This window comes from Oryctolagus cuniculus, chromosome 17 (genome assembly GCF_964237555.1).
Source record: "Oryctolagus cuniculus chromosome 17, mOryCun1.1, whole genome shotgun sequence".
Classification (NCBI taxonomy): Eukaryota; Metazoa; Chordata; class Mammalia; order Lagomorpha; family Leporidae; genus Oryctolagus; species Oryctolagus cuniculus.
Genome location: NC_091448.1, coordinates 32,935,656 through 32,953,524, shown reverse-complemented (window position 1 = coordinate 32,953,524; position 17,869 = coordinate 32,935,656). Strand labels below are relative to the sequence as shown.

General features: G+C 49.7%; 1 protein-coding gene across 22 annotated transcripts in view; it reads right to left on the bottom strand.

Moving 5' to 3' along the window:
• MSI2 (musashi RNA binding protein 2) overlaps positions 1-17,869 on the bottom strand; it is a 397,399-nt gene that overhangs the window by 236,538 nt on the left and 142,992 nt on the right. For all 22 annotated transcript variants that reach the window (XM_051824830.2, XM_051824832.2, XM_051824831.2 and 19 more), the window contains one exon: positions 16,985-17,077. In XM_051824830.2, coding sequence (XP_051680790.1) covers positions 16,985-17,077 — 93 coding nt within the window. The remainder of the gene's footprint in view (positions 1-16,984; positions 17,078-17,869) is intronic.

The following is a 17,869-nucleotide window of genomic DNA, read 5'->3' as shown; positions in this document are numbered from 1 at the left end:
CTGCTGACAAGGTCAGGTTAAATCACCTCTGCTTTTGTTAAACTCTGCTAATGTGGCCTCTCAGCTGGCCAGCAGGGTCCCTTCTGAGCATGTGGGTTGCTCCTTCCTCTCGGATTATCAGTCAAGCCAGGAGCCCCCATATCTGACCCTTTCTCACTGCAATGGCTGACACAAGGACACAGGACTCTGACAACTGTCCTTGGAAGGAGGCAGCAGCTAAGGTGTGGATGTCACAGCATTACTCTTGAGCTGAGGTTGTTTCATCTGTAAAATGGCCCCCAAAGCCCCTTCTGGGTCTACACAGCTAGGAACCCCAACCTGTTCTGGTCACAGCCAAAGCTATTAAATGGCTTGGTCCATGGGATTGAAAAACAAGCATAATATGTCATGTCAAATCCTAAATTTTCTACCTCTACTGGTAACCCAGCTGGGGCTGACTCTAATATTTAGCCAGAAAACCCAGTGAAACATGCCTCTTCAGTCTGTAATTAAGGCTGGTTCACGTTCTTAACCAGTAAGAACTTCTTTGCTGTTTGAAAAAAAAACATATTTCAAAGTTCCTAGGACAAAAATGACAAATTTTACTAGAGAATACAGAAATCAAGGCATCCATTCAATTTCACACTCTACCTGCCTTGGCCTAATTTGTGTAAATTACATTTCATACTAAGAACCTCAGCCCACGTGAACACAATGGCAAAATAAGCAGCTTGCATCAAATTGAGTTTTTTCAGATATTAAATATATAGCTCTTTGTAGCGTGTAAATGTTTACCTGAATTTTCAATACAGGTTTCATATAAAAATTTTTCCAAGTGTAAATTTCCACATTCACGTTAACACGTCGCTGATGTCACTGCATTTTTACAGACCTAAGGAGTGCAAGAGAATCCACGTGGATCTGGGTTTTTCTTCTTCTAGACAGATGATGATAGCAGAATTAGCTCACAGGTACAAGGTAGCCCAGCCAAGGATCCGGGACACGAAGCTGCCCAGAGTTTCCTTCTTGGCCTCCACAATCAGGAAGGTGAACGGACACGTGGTGCATGACGAGCAAGCCTTTCAGACATGCTTGTGGGCTCAGCTCTGGCATGTGGCTGCCACAGCCACAGAGAGCACTTGCCCCTGAACAACAGAACCTATGACCCGTTAAAAGCAAGACCCCAGGATCTTCACCCCTTGCCTGTCCACTGCCACGCTCCTCATGTGACTGGCCAGGGCTCACGTCTGCTCTACCTTGCCTGGTCTTTATACAACAGTACCTCAAAAAGTTCATGGAAAATGGAATTAACAGTGCCACGAATCTCTCTGAATTCCATGCAAAGTTTGTCCATAGTATGCATCCTCCATGAGTCTTTTGAAGACCCCCTTGTCTGCTTGGTTTTCAAAAATTTCTTGACTTGATGTCCCTTTCTGATATACGGCTACATTAAAAGAACTAGCATACCAAATGCTATGTCCTCATATCAGTTTATGACTGACCTTTAAAAAAAAGTATTCACTTATACGAAATCATTGCTTCCTTTGAGATTCAAATTGAAGACCGAGAGTACCTACAGCAGGGGATAGCAACTTGAGGGCAGCAGCCCTGATCCAACCTGCCACCTGTTTTTGTAAATAAAAGCTAACTAGAACTCACCCACATGCCCATTCATTTGAATGCTGTCTGTGGCTGCTTTCTGGTTGCAATAGCAGAACTGAGCGGCTGGGACTTAGACGATGGCCTACAGAGTCCCAAAGATTTGCTGTCTGGCCCTTTACAGACCAAGTTTGTCAGCCCCAAGTCTAGATAAACAGGGTGCTAGCAATGGGAATCATATAAATAACAACTCTAAAATCCCTACATGCCGAGGACTCATACATATGAAAATACATGCGATTTCTTAAAGTATCTAGAATTAATACATTCGATTTGGGACACTAGACAAACTTCCACGGTCTTCAGTTTCATTATGTCCTAGGTATTCCTGAGGAGTCACCTTTGTCAGTCTCCTGGGGTTGATAAATCCCTTCTCTAGCAGATGCCATCTTAAATGTACCTGAGACACAATAACGAGATGGAATTACACCCGAGACCCCCAGGCTGCCGTTCCTTCAGGTCCACTGTTGCACTCCTGGCTCAAACAAGCAAATAAACCTGCCTTGTGGGTTCTGGAAGCTGTGGGGGAGCAAGATCTCAGAGAGGAAATGACACATGGCAGGAAGAAGAACCCTGGGTATATCCTCAGCAGCTGACATGGTTGGGCAGAGTGAACACAGACATCTCGACTACAACAGCCTCCCTCCCTGCCCTCTAGCTCATAGCAAGATCAGCCTCACGATTTCAAGTCCGCCGATGTGGGCAACCTGCATAGGCACAGGCAGGGCAGTGCCTCCCAGGGGTGTGGAGCAAGTCACATCGTGCGCCTCCTGCCACCCTCCACACCAACACTGGTCCTCTGCAGAACCCAGAACAGGCCCCTGGTCAAGCAGCTTCCCCAGGTCAGTGCTCAGGCTGGCCCTGAAGCAAAGGAAGACCTGATCTGCTTTCCAAGGCAGCGGCAGGGAATGCAGGAGATGGCAGAGGTAGAGTGCCAGTGACAGCTGGCAGGCTCCTCCTCTCTTTCCCCCACTGCACTTGGATTTCCCTGGAATTTCCACTCCTTGACTGCCTACCCCTTGGGGATGGGGCCTTCTCTGTCTTCACCTCTCTGAGCCCAGAGTGGTACCTAAAAATCTAGAACTGAGCTACTGAGGGCATGGATGGCTGGAGAAGCCCCACCATCTCAGGGTCTCTCCACGTCAGCTGACAGAGACCCTTCTCCTCCTTCCTGCTGTTCCCGTGGTCTCCAGTATCCTTAGGGCTCCTGTACTGTGCCGCGCCCCCACCATCCACCCAAACCCAGATGCCCCTCCGCCCCCAGCAATGCCTGGGGCAGACCAGCTACACCAGTGTGGCTAAGAGCAATCAACAGAAAGCACTCCCAAAAGCCAACTAAACCTGAGAAGCGCTTCAAGGGAGGGTGTGTGCTCAACAAAACACAACCAGACACACCCTTGTAGAGCAGGGATGTTACAGACAGAAGTACCAGAAAAATCTCAGCCCACAAGAAGACAGCAATTTCTATCAGAACAAGCCTTTGGAAATAACTTGCAAGTGAATTACAGGAGTGACTTCCTATGGGAGGGAAAATTATTTTAGGCAGCTTTCCAGTCTCATGTGTCTCCTATAATCTGAGTCAAATGCAAGAAATATTTATTGAGAGTAGAAGTCTCCCCATAGGTGTGTTTTAAGAGCAGGCTGTGCGGGAGCACTCCAGTTAGCTTTATAAAGCTTCCTTAAAAGAACATTTTTAATGCACTGTCTCATTTGCTTTAAGCTGATTTCTCCTCGCAAACAAAAACAAACCCCCTACAAACACCGGCTTCCCCGTGCCGAAGGCCTCTGCCGCCAGGCGTACGCCGAGCACTTGGGGACGCCACCATTAAGATGGGGGTTTTCAATAGGAACTTGGCATTTATCATAGTGAGAGCATTATCTTCTCAACAGAAGCTGACAATTTGTCCTATTCCTCCCTTGAGAGAATCCAGGAAGATCACATTTGCTTCCCCTGCATGCTGTTGCTCCTACTACAACATTTCTTTGCTGGGAAAGAAAATATTGTGACTCCTTGCCATATTCACTTCATTAGCATACGAGGAAAAAAAGCCAAATCCTCCCATCGGCCTCCCCCTACAGTAGCTCCAGCTGGGTTCAATCTAGCACGATCTCAGATGCGGGATTTGTCACGGAGCTGATGGCTGCGGAGGGAAAGGGGCAGAGGGAATGGGAGTGACTGAGAAATGAGCCCCTAAAATATTCAACAACCCTCCATTTGCTATAGAGGAGATGGCTTTGTGCAGATGAAAGTAGGGAGTTTGTCAGGGTGAGCAAACCTGGTGCAAGTCAGCAATTTGGGAGTTCAGACACACAGGGGAGAGAGAGATGGAGACACAAGCAGAGAGGGAAAGGGGGGTGCAGACACAGGGTAACCTGTCTCTCCTCATGCCCTCAGCCACCTTTAAATGAAACTGTATCCCCACTTATCAAAGGAGAAACAAGGCTCAGGACAGGTCAATCAACTGCCCACAATCACAATGCTGCTAATGAACGGTAACATCGGGACTCAGGTCCAGGCTCACCTGATTCCGAAGTCCAGACTGGGGCTGCCTCAGCCCAGACAGCTCCCGTGTGTCTTGCAGTAAGCACCCTCGGTGGCACTCTATTCTTTTGAGAAGGAAAAATGCACCCAGCAACACCTCCTGCCCATCCACAGCCACACTGCCCAGGTCAGAGAGATGTGTGCTGCCATCCAAAGGTGCTGGGCAGCTTTCCTCCTCCAGCCTGGCTCAGCATCAGAGAGCAAGGCTTGCGGGGCTACAGGGGAGAAGGAAGGAACCCAATGCTTGCTTAGTTCCCCTCGTGGAAGATCAGGGCGCCTACCAATGGAGACCCATCAGACACTCATGGCTTCTGCACCCCATAGACTCCACACTCAACAGCTCCCATTTGGCAGGTGCAACAGCAAAAAATGAGCAGGGCAGATAAGGTAACACAAGCAGCACTCCTCAGAGTTTACCCTCCTCGCACCCCAACACACCACCGATCGCTGGGCTGCTGGGTGGCCCCTCGACACCCACAGCCGCTGAGAATCCACCAGCTCTGGAAAGGGCCTCGCTGCCCAGGGTCCCCTGCCTAGATGCTCCTTTAGTTCTCGGAAGCTTTTCCTTCAGTGGAAATAACAAATTTACTCCAGAGGAACGGTGGCTTCCTTCTCCAGCACTGCTCCAGAGAACTATTTCTCTCAAAGGCCTGTTTTTAAAAGCACAATTCTAATTTTTACCATTTGGCACTCCTTCCTCTGGCCCCACCCTCGGACACCGAGGGGCCATCCATTCCACCACCATGTGCTGAGCACCAGCTACAATCCAGGCTAGCCCTGCCGCTGCACCGGGAGTGACAGACCCAGCCCCACCCTGGCGGAATTCACACTAGTGCGGGAGCAAAGAGGCTCCACGTATTTGATTGTTTTTCCTCTGTTTTGAGACAGAGAGAAATAGAACCAGGGAGAGTGCTCCCATCTGCTGGTCCACCCCTAAATGCCCACATGGTCAGGGTCTGCAGTGGCAGGAAGCGGGAGTCAGGAGCTGGAGGCGAGCAGCAAACCCAGGCACTTCCTTGCGGGCCCAGATGTCCCTATCAGCTGCTTAGTGGCTGCACCAGACATCGCCCTTGACTTTCTCCTTCATAAACCAAGATTCCGTCTTTCATATTCCCACTATGGGTTCTCTTGGTGCCTGGTTTGTTTTTCTTATGATACACTTTGTGATCACTTTCATGATCTACTCATTTACCTGTGCCTGGTTCTCCGCCCTCCCACACATGCTTCAGCTCTGAGGAGGCAGGGATCTTGTGGGTTTCACTCCTGATGTGCCACCATTCCTAGCTCAGTGTGAGCCTTCAAGAAGATGATCAAGCTCTGCTGAATTAGTCAATGAGCAAAGGAATGATGCAGGAAGCTGTAGAGGCTGAGCTTTCCAGGCCTAACGAGGAAGGATGGCTGCTCCCCCGCACTAAACGGCCTTGCAACACCGAGCTGCTCACTTGCGACTCTTGGTTCTCCTCCATGAGTTTATTAACAGTTTCCCACCATTAATATCTGCTATAATTTCAAAAGCCAGAAAACCAAGCTTATTAGAATCACAGGTAAGGCAAAAGGAAATCTTAAATGAGGATGTGAAACGCTCTCCCAAGAGGCAAAATAAATGCAATAAGCAGGTGACTGGATGAATATACCACGTAAATCTTAATAAAAATCGATTAAACAACACTGAGACAATTTCTAGACAACATCCTCCACCATCTCAAAAAACGGTTTAATTATAAAAAAAAAAAAAAGGTGTGAAGCATTCACCAGCAAGGCCCACACAGAACTGTTGACTGGCCCCATCAGTTCAACACCATCCCTGAAGGCTAGAGCAGCCTGAAGGTCGCATGTACACGCTGCCAGCAGCAGTGAGCCTGGGGTGCATCCCATCAAACCTTCCACAGCTTCCTGCAGAGAAGGTTCAGGAAGGGCTCGCCAGGTGCATCATCCCCAGGCTGGGGCTAGAACAGAGCGGTAAGCTCATCCCAGGACAGATGGGCAAGACGGAAGTGTGTGCGTGTGTGCACACGTGCACATACACATGTTTATACAGAGGCGGCTGCACTGGAATTACACTACCGGAGAGGGCTGGAGATGGAACTCTAGAGGACCTGGTCTCAGAGGTCACAAGCACAACAGCCAATGTTTTTAACATTGCTTAAGTGGGGTTGGCGCTGTGGTGTAGCGGGTAAAGCTGCCACCTGCAGCACTGGCATCCCATATGGGCACCAGTTTGAGTCCTGGCTGCTCCACTTCTGATCCAGCCCTCTGCTATGGCCTGGGAATGCAATAGAAGATGGCCCAAGTCCTTGGGCCCCTGAACTCACATGGGAGACCCAGAAGAGGCTCCTGGCTCCTGGCTTCAGATTGGCCCAGCTGCAGCCACTGCAGCCATTTGGGGAGTGAACCAGCGAATGGAAGACCCCTCTCTCTCTCTCCTCTGCCTCTCTATAACTCTGCCTTTCAAATAAATAGATAAATCTTTATAAAAAATTGATTAAGCAATTATTCTGCTTCTGGGACGATACTAAGAACTACTAAAGAGCACCAGCTCATTTAAATCCCATGCAATCCTGGGTATTAAGTACCTACCACAGTTACCCCATTTTGCAGATAGATAAGCTGAGGTAGTAAGAAGTGAAATGACCTGTCCAGTGTTACAGAGCTAGTATAGTAAATAGATGAGCTGGGTTTGACACCAGGTAGTCTGAGTATAAACCACCCTGCCCTTATTACACTAAACCCGGGGCCTGAGGATCGGATCTGGCAGCCTCTTGGCTTTTGTAAATAAAGTTTTATTGGAACACAGCCACAACCATTTATTTTCATATTGTCTTTGGCTGTTGTGACACAATGGCAGAGTTAGTGTTTGTAATAGACCATCTGGGCTACAAAACTAAAAACAGTTATTATCTGGCCCTGTACAGAAAAGGTTTGCCAATCCCATGCTACACAGTAAATAGCAGCACTTCTCAACTGTGCTACCCAAGTACTCCTAACGGTCAAGGAGACCAAGGGACAGCCCAGAATGACCAAGAGTAGAGGCTGGTGCAGCCAGTGGCTACCCTAATGTGTCTTGAAGTTGCACCACTTTTCAAAACCAATTTTGCATGCTGTGCCATAATATTTATTCTAATATAATATGTTTTAAACAAACAACTATAACCTAAAAGTCATCCTCCTGGAAAATGTGCCATAGTGGTTTCTGGCATTGCCAACTGCTGGGCAGGACACCACATGACCCCAAAGGGACAGCCCCAGCACCAACAGCTCAGAGCCAGTTAAAACCCAGGATTCTTCACCAGAAGGCCAGGAAGTAAACTGAGGAACCATGGCCAGCTGGCTGAAGGGTCTTGAACAAGTCATTTACACTGCCCCAGTCTTCTTCCCCAACTGAACAGTTTCATGGAGTTGCTGGTGCAGTTAGGACAGGAAGGTTCGGGTGAGCAGAGTCCTTGAATTTGCAACACAGGTGCCAGCTTACTGGGACAGACTGCTGTGACCACAGTGTCTTTTTTGCTACTAAAACAGGTCTATTGGTAAGAGAAGTGGAGTGGTTTTTTTTTTAAAGGATTAAAATTGAAAAATGTCTGTTTGGGTATCAGAGCATCTGCAGCTCTCTTGCTAAGAGCTCCAACACTTGGGCTCCCTGTAGTCTGCCCAGTCCTTCTGCCGCCCCCAGGAGAGCTGGAGGAAGGTCAGGGCCTCTGTCTGGGAGCAGTCCACACTCTCATCTACTTTTTCCTTACATGGAAAACACCTTAAATTGTTTTTTCAAATTCTAACACTCCATAAACAAGTCAGCCACCAGTGACACAAGACAATCAAAAGACCTCAGCAACCAAAAATCTTTAACTTACAACTAATCCCCCGGCACAAAGGACATCTCCTACAACAGACCACCAAAAAACGGCTTCCTGTAAACAAACCACTGCTGGGCTTGTTAATCTAATTAAATCCTTATTTTGTTCTTTAACCACAAGCAGCTCACTTCGCACTGACTGCACTGGGGCGGAATTTCTATTTCCAAGAGACACAGAAATAATTCCTGTTGAAAGTGCCCCAAGTTAGGTGCCTGCAGGAGCCTGTGTCAGTGATGAGCCATGACTATAGGTCTGTCCCTCCTGCCTTCCTTTCACACACTGCCCACTTGCTCACAGAATGCTTACTGGCCTGTCATGCAAATCCAGGACTGGCTCGGCCCCGTTGCTGGGTTACAGCAAGAAGGCACAGGTAAATAGGTATGAAGTTAGGAACACGCCGGAAGGAATCTGTCAATCTGTCTGGAGGTGGCCATGGAAGGCTCTGACCGGTTAAGGGTGCCAGGCCAACTGTCCTGACTTCTCTCGCCTCTCCACTATTTAAGGATACTGATTCATTTTGGTTCACAAGCCCCAGCCCCAGGGACCCCCTCACAGTCCCAGGCAAATGGGGACAGCCAGGCACCCTTCCTTCATCCTGTCCCAGCTTCTCTACACAAGCAGGAATCCGCCCATAATACTAAGTCTGCCTGCCACGTAGGATGACCCAGACTCTCATCCTCTTCCATCTGTCCCCCACCCCCTACTTTCAACAGGCAATCATCTCCCCCAGATTCTTTTGTCCTGGAAGCATCACGGTCGCACAAACATCCCACAACGGAGAAAGGGTCATCACCTAGGCTGAGAAGAAGGTACGCGGACTTCAAGGAAACCACGGCCCTCTCTGCCAGCAACAGGACTCGACTCGGACAACACAGGGCAGGGGAAACTGCAAACGGCACACACACATCCAGTCTACCCTATTTCCTACTTATCTTATGCAAAGTTTGCCTGGCGCTTATTAATTCCAGCTCTCCCGCCACCATTTAATCTCTGCTTCCATTTCATTCTTAGAGGCCTGTGATTATTCTAATTCAGCATTTGGATGACTTCATTTCCGCTCAAGTACACCCAGGTCAACTTGGATAGAAAAGAAAGAGGAGGAGAAGAAAAATAATCAGCTAAAAGCTATTAAATATCAGCCGTGTGCCTCATGATTGCTTTTAAAGGCACTGGTGAGGTTAGCAACAGTCAGAGACACAACCCTTCTGCCTTTTCCTGCATATTAACATTTTTTTTCCTGAGGCTCCCACTATCACAGCTTCGAATGGAAGTACAGACTGGCAGCCCACTTGGAGCTAATTTGCAAACACCAAACCCGAGTATACACAGTGCTGTAAAGATGTAAGGGCAGTAAGAGGACAGAACTGGCCTTTCTATGGAGAGACTAATTCGAATCTGACCAAGAAAGAAGAAAGAAAAGCATACAGGACTCATGTAACAGGGTACCCCAACTGATGGGCGGGGGCCCGGCAGGAATCTCCATATCAATGTTCACTCCACCCCACAATGGAGCTCGAGTTCCATGCCAAGTCTAATGAACTGAGCTTTCTCTCTGGTAAGAACCACCCCTCGCACCCCCTGGCACAGGCCTGAGCCACGATTTCTGGGGCATTTTCAGTGGAGGGAGAGAAAGGCTTTCTTTCTCATGCTAACAACTCTATTGTCAATGACCTCTGCAGAGGACTCTGGGAAGGTGAGCCTGGAAGTGCTTTCTTGCTTCTCTGCACTGCCTCCCGCACCAGGCTCATTAACTCCTTTGTGCCCAAGGCTTCCCTCTTCCTGAACCAGCAGAAAAATGAAGGCTAAACCACACTGGGAAACACAGACACACAGCAAGGCCAGGGAGCTGGGGCCTTGTTCATCTACCTTCTAGGCAACCCAACTGGCATTCATTAGCATAACCTGCAAGTGTTCCAGCTTGCCACCCGGAAGGCAGCCTCTTTTTCTATCCGGAGACTTTAAAGCACTGTTAACAGGGCAATAATAACGTCTGAGGCCTTCGCCTCACGACAGCTGGCTGTATTTTATACACTAAAAGGGAAATGGGAAGTTTTCCTAAAGACTCACTATTTCAGGAGCCCCTTTGAGAAGCCACATGCTGAAGATTTAGGAGAGGTGAGGTTAGAGCACTCAGCCTGTTTCTGAGTCCAGGTGGGTGGGAGCAGAATTGCTCCAGGGAGGACATGTTCACAGGGAAAACACAAGGTTGTTTAGCGGGAGGGTTTACCTGTGAAGCCCCGGGATCCTGTTACCCCAGGGGAAAGCATGTTTGCTTGCTGCCACCTGGCTGGGGGGGGGGGGGGGGGGCGGCGGGGAGGAAAGCAGAGGAGGCCACATTCTCCCCCAACCAAAAAAAAAAAAAAAAAATTAAACCTCAACTCTTCCCAATGAGCAGCTCAGCCAGGGATCACAGGGCACACGCAGTCCCCACCCTGTGTGAGACACCTGTGAAGGGAGAGACAGACAAACCAGACACAATGAGTGACACCCAGAGCACTGCAGGCCTCGCTCTGGCCCTGCAGGGATGAACACTTCACAACAGAGGCCTTCAACACAGCTGGCCAAGAAGTGGGGAACAGCCCTTCCAGGTCCACCCCACAGTTGGAACCGAAGAGGGCCTTAGGGATAGGGAGATCATCCAGAGAGAGGTGGGGCAGGTGGTGGGTGAGGCCGGGGCCCGCTGACCACTTCTCAGTCCCCCCACCTGCACAGACCACTTAGGGAGGCATGCACCTCAAGGGGCTTAGTGTCCAGCAGCACACACAGGACTTCTGTTTTGCAGGCCTCCCTGCACAGCACACGGCTCACTTTGGGAAGGGAGCCATTTCTGCCTCCGGGTCACAGTCCACAGCCAGGAGTAGGGCAATTGGCTTACGTATTTTCTCACAAATCACTGGCCTTCCACATTTCAAAGGCTTTATAATATTTTCCTTCAGAGATCTTTCTCCTCCCACATGCGATACCAAAAGCAGGATCTGAGCAGCAGCTGTGGACATACCACAGTCATACCTGTACCTGAAACCTGCAGCTAGCAAACAACAGGTATCAAATACTTGCTCAGAGCATAAGCCCTGCTGAGCACCCTCCCCTCTCCCACACCTCCACAGAATAAATGAGATCTCATCCTCATGGTACGAAGAAGCCAACTTATTCTTGTTTTCCATTTTTTAGTTTTTCCAAAACGTCTCCAAGCACCACTCTCTGGAGTTCAAGTTCACTTTGATAGGCGCACACATGGCCCGACTCCAACACCAAGGGTGCCCAGAGCCTGGCACAGCCCCAAGAGCTGTGATTTTCCAGGGGTTTCTTTGGAGGACTCTTCTTTCCACCCACCCCACTGAGAGACCGGCACAGGAAGGGGTTAAACCCCTCTTGTCCAACTGCAAACTCGGGCACTGGCCCAGAAGGGACATGGGAACCAGGGCAGGCCAGTGATAAAGGCGGATTGTAGCAGCCCACTGAATTGGAAATGACTTGTAGGCCTAATGAAACAGAACTTTGGCAGTAAAACAGAATGAAAGGAATGAGACAATAAAAGACAGGAACAAAGGGTGCAGAGTCGGTTCAGCTTAGCAAAATAAGCTCACTTTGTTGTTGGGAAAAGCCAAAGCCGATTAGGATAAACCAATGACTAAGCATAAGTCTTCCAAACTAATTACACAGTTCACCATGTGAAGTATAATTGGAAGCCTCCACACGCGGGCAGCGCGCTTTCATGGGAGTTCTATAAAGTGAGACTCACCCAGCCAGCCCCGCACCGGGCAGCCCTATCATGGTGGGGAACAGCTGAAAGGTACGGAACAGCTCCATCCAGGATGAAGTCGAGAATTCATTAAGTTTAAAGGCCTTTTTTGATCTCCAAAATCCTATAAGTGAGAATTTAAGAGACCGGGTACTCGAAGGAGGGGCCTAGAGGGGAGAAGGAGAAGGAGGAAACCCGTGGACGTGGAGTTCCTTTGATCTGGTGCATTTTAATTACCAAGCTGCACTCTTCCGGGGGGCTTTGCAGGCAGAACCGTGGTGAACAGGGCAATCCATCGTCTGGGTGTATCTCAGCCATCACTTACCTGCCATTTTCTAGAACAGTCTAGATACATCACTCCTGGCTGGATGAAGTCATGCACACAGATAACGTCCAGTAAGAAACCCAAGGCAGCAAAATAAATTACTGAATATCAGCGTTTTTGACAAATGAACGAAACTGGTTCCCTCTGAGGAGGCGGCTGGTTCTTGGCAAAGTGAGAGGCAGAGTTTTATACATGGTGAAAGGGGCAAGGTGCAGGTCGCACAGAAGCAAGCGACCCTCCTGGTTCGGCCCAGCAGAGGCTATTTGATCTCGGACAACATCATCTTTCTGGCCATCAGCTGCATCACGGACCCAACAGATCTGCTGCCTACATAACATGCCACTCTCAAGAAGCACATCCGAAAATGGAGTAAAGCATTAGCCTCGGGCACACGTCACTCTCTCCATCAACACAACTGTCCTCACTGTAACGTCTGAGCCTCACAACTCCGAGTTTCACAGATTTAGATCTAGCACGTGCAGCAGGGAGATGAAAATACTGTAGGGTTTTTCTGGGTTTTACTCATAGGCTAAAGACTCCAGCTTATAAATAGTGGCCTTTTCCAAATAAAGAATCCCTACACTGTTTGTGCATCACAAAGTCCAGAAATAAACATGAACATGGTTAAGACTGTCTTGCTGATTATAGACCATGCTCACTACTACTGAGAATGCATTGCTTTGGGTGTAGTCTATAGACACCCAGATTATCATTATCTATTTATCTGTTTTCTACATGACAACCTTTCAAGCTTAAAACTAACCTTAGGAGTAATTCAGTGCAGGTGTCAACTCTGGCTTACATAAAGTTTTATTGAAACACAAACAGAGCATCTGCTTACAAGTTGGCGATGGCTGCTTTTACACTACAGCAGCAGATGCAAGTGCCAGTAACAGGTACTAGGGGGTTTGCAAAGCCACAAATATTTAAAGAGTTGTCTAACCCCTTCCCTCAGAAGAGAAACTGAGGCCAGCAAAGAACTTGTCAAAGTGTCACGGCTTGGGGGGGTGGGGGGTGTCAGTCCACTGTCAGCCTAGCAGGTCGGGATTACCTTTGCCTTTATTCTCCTCCAAGGACAGCCCAGACAGCTGCCTAGAGGTGAGGCGGTCCATCGAAGTCAGCAGAGGCCTGCAACGATGGCCCTGCCTCATGATCTCATCTTGAGCATAAGGATCATGTAATTACCTGTGTTATTTAAGGCTTTCAGTGGGGGTACACACTGTGGCCATTTGGGACAGCCACATCCCATGTCAGAGTCCCTGGTTTGAGTCCTGACTGCTCCACTTCTGATCCAGCTTCCTGCTAACACTCCTGGGAAGGCAGTGGATCATGGCCTACATGCTTGGGTTCCTGTCAAACACACAGGGTCCCTGAATGGCATTCTGGGCTCATGGCTCCGGCCTGGCCCAGGCCTGGCTGTTGTGGGCATTTGGGAAGTGAATCAGTGGATGGAAGGCTCTCTGTCTCACCCTGAATAAATAAATAATTCTTTAAAGAAAAAATAGAACTCTCAGGGTGTCACTCGGTGCCCACTCTGCTGCAGTCATGACGTATTTATGCTCCCACAACTCAGCCCCGATAGCTATGTTCTCCATCCTGACTGCTACCTGGGATAAGCAGCAGAAGCCACTGCCAACTCAGGCAGGATGGGAAGCAGGAAAGGGGACAGAGGACATCGAGGGACATCTGAAAAAACGATGGCACACCCTGCAGGGAGCCCAGGGAAGGTGCAAAGTTCTAGTTTGAGAAGCAGGAAGGAGAGGATGAGCTCTGTTTTCCATCAGCCTCACCTGGGTGACCACTGGTGAAACTCAGCGCCCTGCCCTTCCATGTCCACCTCCCTCCCATATCTGCTGTGCAGGGTGGAAGAAGGTGATGTGCATCCAGGTCTCCAGCACTGGCCCTGAGCACACTGAAGGTCACTACCATCTATCTGCTCTTTACACCCTCCCCACCGTAAGTCCATCCTGAGGGCTGAGCAGCAGTTGGAACAAGATGCAGAGTTCAGGTTCTGTTACAGACAAGCCTGGAGTGGGAGTCTGCATCCAGCTCTCCCCCTCAGGGGGCCATGGCCAGGAATCAAAGAGAGAGCCCATTTAACAACCCACACCATGGGCAACACCACTCCCCCCAGAGAAGAACTAAGACAATATAAGTCAAAGGCCTGGCCCAGTAGCCAACACCGTAAATGATAAAATCTGCAACTGGCTTGAAGACAGCCCCAAACAACTTTACATATGTGTGCATATGTGAGTATACTTTTATGCAAGTGTGTGTAAGTATGCTTCGTGTGTGTGCATGTGAGTATACTTCTGGAATATTAGTATATCTTGGTGTTGATATGCTTCATGTGTTCATATACGTCATGTATATGAGTAAACTTCATGCATATTCTGATACCTGCTGTAAGTATACTTTGTGTGTGTTAGTATATATTCATTAATGTGGGAGTACACTTCAAGTATGTAGTAGTATATTTAATGTATGTGAGAGTATATTTCATGTATGCAAACACACTTCATGCACTAGCATACTTCATGCATATATGAGTATACTTCCTAAGTATACTCTGTATGAGAGTCTATTTCATGCATGTAAAAGTATACTTTATGTTTCATGTGAGTATATTTTGCTCCCCTACTCTGAACATTCCAGATTCCAATGAATTAGACCAGAATGCTAAAAGGGAATGGATCCTTCCCACTGGGCTACAAATGGGACACCAATTGCCAGCCCAAAAAGAAGCCGGCCATTCTGCAGGCAGACCAGACAACACGTTACACAGCATATGGTTGAAATAAGCCACACAGGCATGAGCAGAGATCGCCAGGGTTCTGACACATTCAAAGCCTCCTCAGTCCTTTCACAAAGCACTTGCTAAGTTTACCGGTCCTGCCGGCATCCACTAACGTCATGGCAGAATGAACCGGGCAGCCCAAGAATGGACAAGTGCCATGCCAGGGAAGACGGTCTATGACCACTTCCTGTACAAAAGGCCAACTGTTTTCATGGCAGGGATGGTGGCCACTGTGGTCAAGGCCCAAGCATCCAGAGTATCTTACTGCTGACAGTGCTGGCTCACTGTCCTGGGTCACAACTACCAGTGTTCATGAAGAACAGAGAACAAAAAGAGAAAGAAGAAGAAAGAGAGAGAGAAACACAAGGTTGGAGGCACAGAGAGATGTGCTGTGCATTGGCAAGCGTGAGCCTGTTTGGAATATTCTAACAGCCCAGCTGGGCAGCGTCAACTTCCCCAATACCCACAGACAGGCCCAGGAGATTCCAGGGCAGGTTAGGGCCAGCAAGAGGAAATCCCACCTCAGGCTTGCAAACACCACCCCTGGACTTGTTTTGTAGGCAGAAAGAGAGCCAAGCAGGCTCACCCTCCAGAGCTTTCCATGCTGCAGGCTGGACTTGTCGCATTGCATTATTTCCAATCCCTCTCCCCAGGCAGGGTGGGGGCAGTGTGCTCTAAATCGGTCTTGAAGGGGGAAGCACACGTGGTCAACAACACACTAAGGTATACTTTAGAACCTGCTAGAATGCATCAGCCCCCACCTGGCAATGCCAGGAAAGGCCATGGGGGAAGGTACCTTTCAAAACTGACCTGGAAGGGTCGCTCGGTGACCTCTGAGTGCAGGGCCAGGCTGGAGGACACTGGCTTCTCTTTGTTGCATGGTCTCCCATCCATGCAGAAATTCATTAACACCAAAGACAGAGAGAAATCTCCATTCTGAGGCTAAATAAAGGTCACGGCCATCTTCCCAGAGAGTAGCTCGCAAACAGACACACCTGAGCACAGAGGCCTAGCTGTCCATTGCCCTGGGCGAACTGATGGAAAGCACAGAGCCTTCGGGCTGGCCAACTCGCAGCAGTGTGATTGTACCACCCACGACAAGCAGGAAAGTCACTGCGGGGGCAGGGAATGAGTGAGGTTGCTTAGGGCAGGTGCCATGTTTTCTCAGGATGGCTGGGCTGCTCTGCCACATCAGCTGTTCAGCAGGGAAGATGGAGGCCTATACAGAAGGGAACAGACCCGCACCGGGGCCTTAGGACAACACCCACAACTACTCAAAGATGTAGCTCAGCCACTCACTTGCCAGCACCTGCTCCTGCCATTTCCCCAAGACCAGAGGAACAAGACCACACAGAAGCCAGCAAGGGTCAGCCCCCCAGGGCAACAGGGCCATCCAGGGGAAAGAACCCACTCAACTCCCCCACCAGCCAGACCACAGTTATACATTCCATCTGTCTATCCGTCTCTGCCTGTCACACACACCTCTTCTCCACCACTGTCTCCTGGCTGATGTGGGGACTCGTGTAGGTCCCGCCTCTTCTAGCAACACAGTCCAGGAGATGATTCCCCTGCTGTGTCACAGACTCTCAGGTCAGGAACGCAGACAGGTGCAGTCCCTGCATCTTCCCAAAGCCTCCTTGGGCACTTGACAGGGTAGGGTTCAGCTGCCAAGGACCTTGGGGAGCCCCATCTCCGCGGGCATGTTCCAGAAAGGCACAGGACCTGGAAGCCCAGCGCCAACCCACAGGCCTCCAGCAGCTTCTACGGGAGCTGCTGCCCTGTGAGTCACAGCCCAGCGTGCCTCCCCAGCTCTGCCCCTGCCAGCTCCTAGCCCAGCGCCCCACGTGGCCAGCAAATGCCAGCAGCACTGCACTGAAAGGCCACTCTGTCTGCTGCCGCAGCCACCCAGGGCACCACGCCGACTACAAGCCAGACTCCCAGCCCGACTCCTGCCGAGTTTCACTTAAATCATGACGGCCAACTTCAAGGACGTGTTTCTGAAGGACGCGGCTGTGGCTGAGGCAGAGGCCACAGCAGCAGCCAAGTTGGAGGTCCCTTCTGGGTATGCGATCCGACCTCACGCCATGCTTACCTTTCCAAACTGCTCAAAATATTGCTTGACATCTTCCACAACAGTGTTCGCAGATAATCCGCCTACAAATATCTTCTTTGTTCTTGTGACCATCTGCAAGAAGGGACAAGAGAAGGGCATGGGTTAACCGCATTATTCGGAACTGTGTTTGCAAAACTATGGAAACAAGCCACACCCCACACTTTTCTGGGCAAGGTCAGGCCCATCCAAGACGCATGGAGCAGGCCCTGTGCTTGTGGAAGGACTCCGGAAACCAGGGCTCTGCCCATCCTGCAATGCCACCAGCAGGAGGGCCTTTAGGGCCTCTGTGGCTGTAGCCCAGAGCTTCGCTGGGATGCAGTAGTAGCAAATGACCTTCAAGCTGGTTTGACCCTCAGAGACGCAAACAAAACAGAACATGCCTAAAATCTGCTGTGCAGAAAATATCCACAAAACCCATCAAAAGAGACGCACAGGTAATTCACAACCACGTGTGTACCATCTACACGGGGCTCCTCCAGGAGCTGGCAAATGTCTCCAGACAGGACGGGAAGCGACATCACACCCAGGAACCCCTCTGCGAGCTCTGCTCTCCACCCTCCAACCCCCATCTTCACCTGATCCACACCCTAGTCATGCTCAGCTAATCTCCACACTGTGCTTTGGTTCATGTAGCCTTTCTGGGAATGGCCCCCTACCCTCTGATCTTCCCACGGTCAGCTGTAACCATGGTCCCACAGCCTTCTCTAAAGCTCAGCAGACGGAGCTGTTGACTGTCCCCAACAAGGACAGCTCCTCCCTTTCTGAAATCTCCCCGGTCCTCCTCTCCCCACTCTCCATGTCCGTCGGCTGTACGACTTCCTTCTCCAGACGCTCAGCTCCTGATTCCTCTTAGATTCCTCCCCA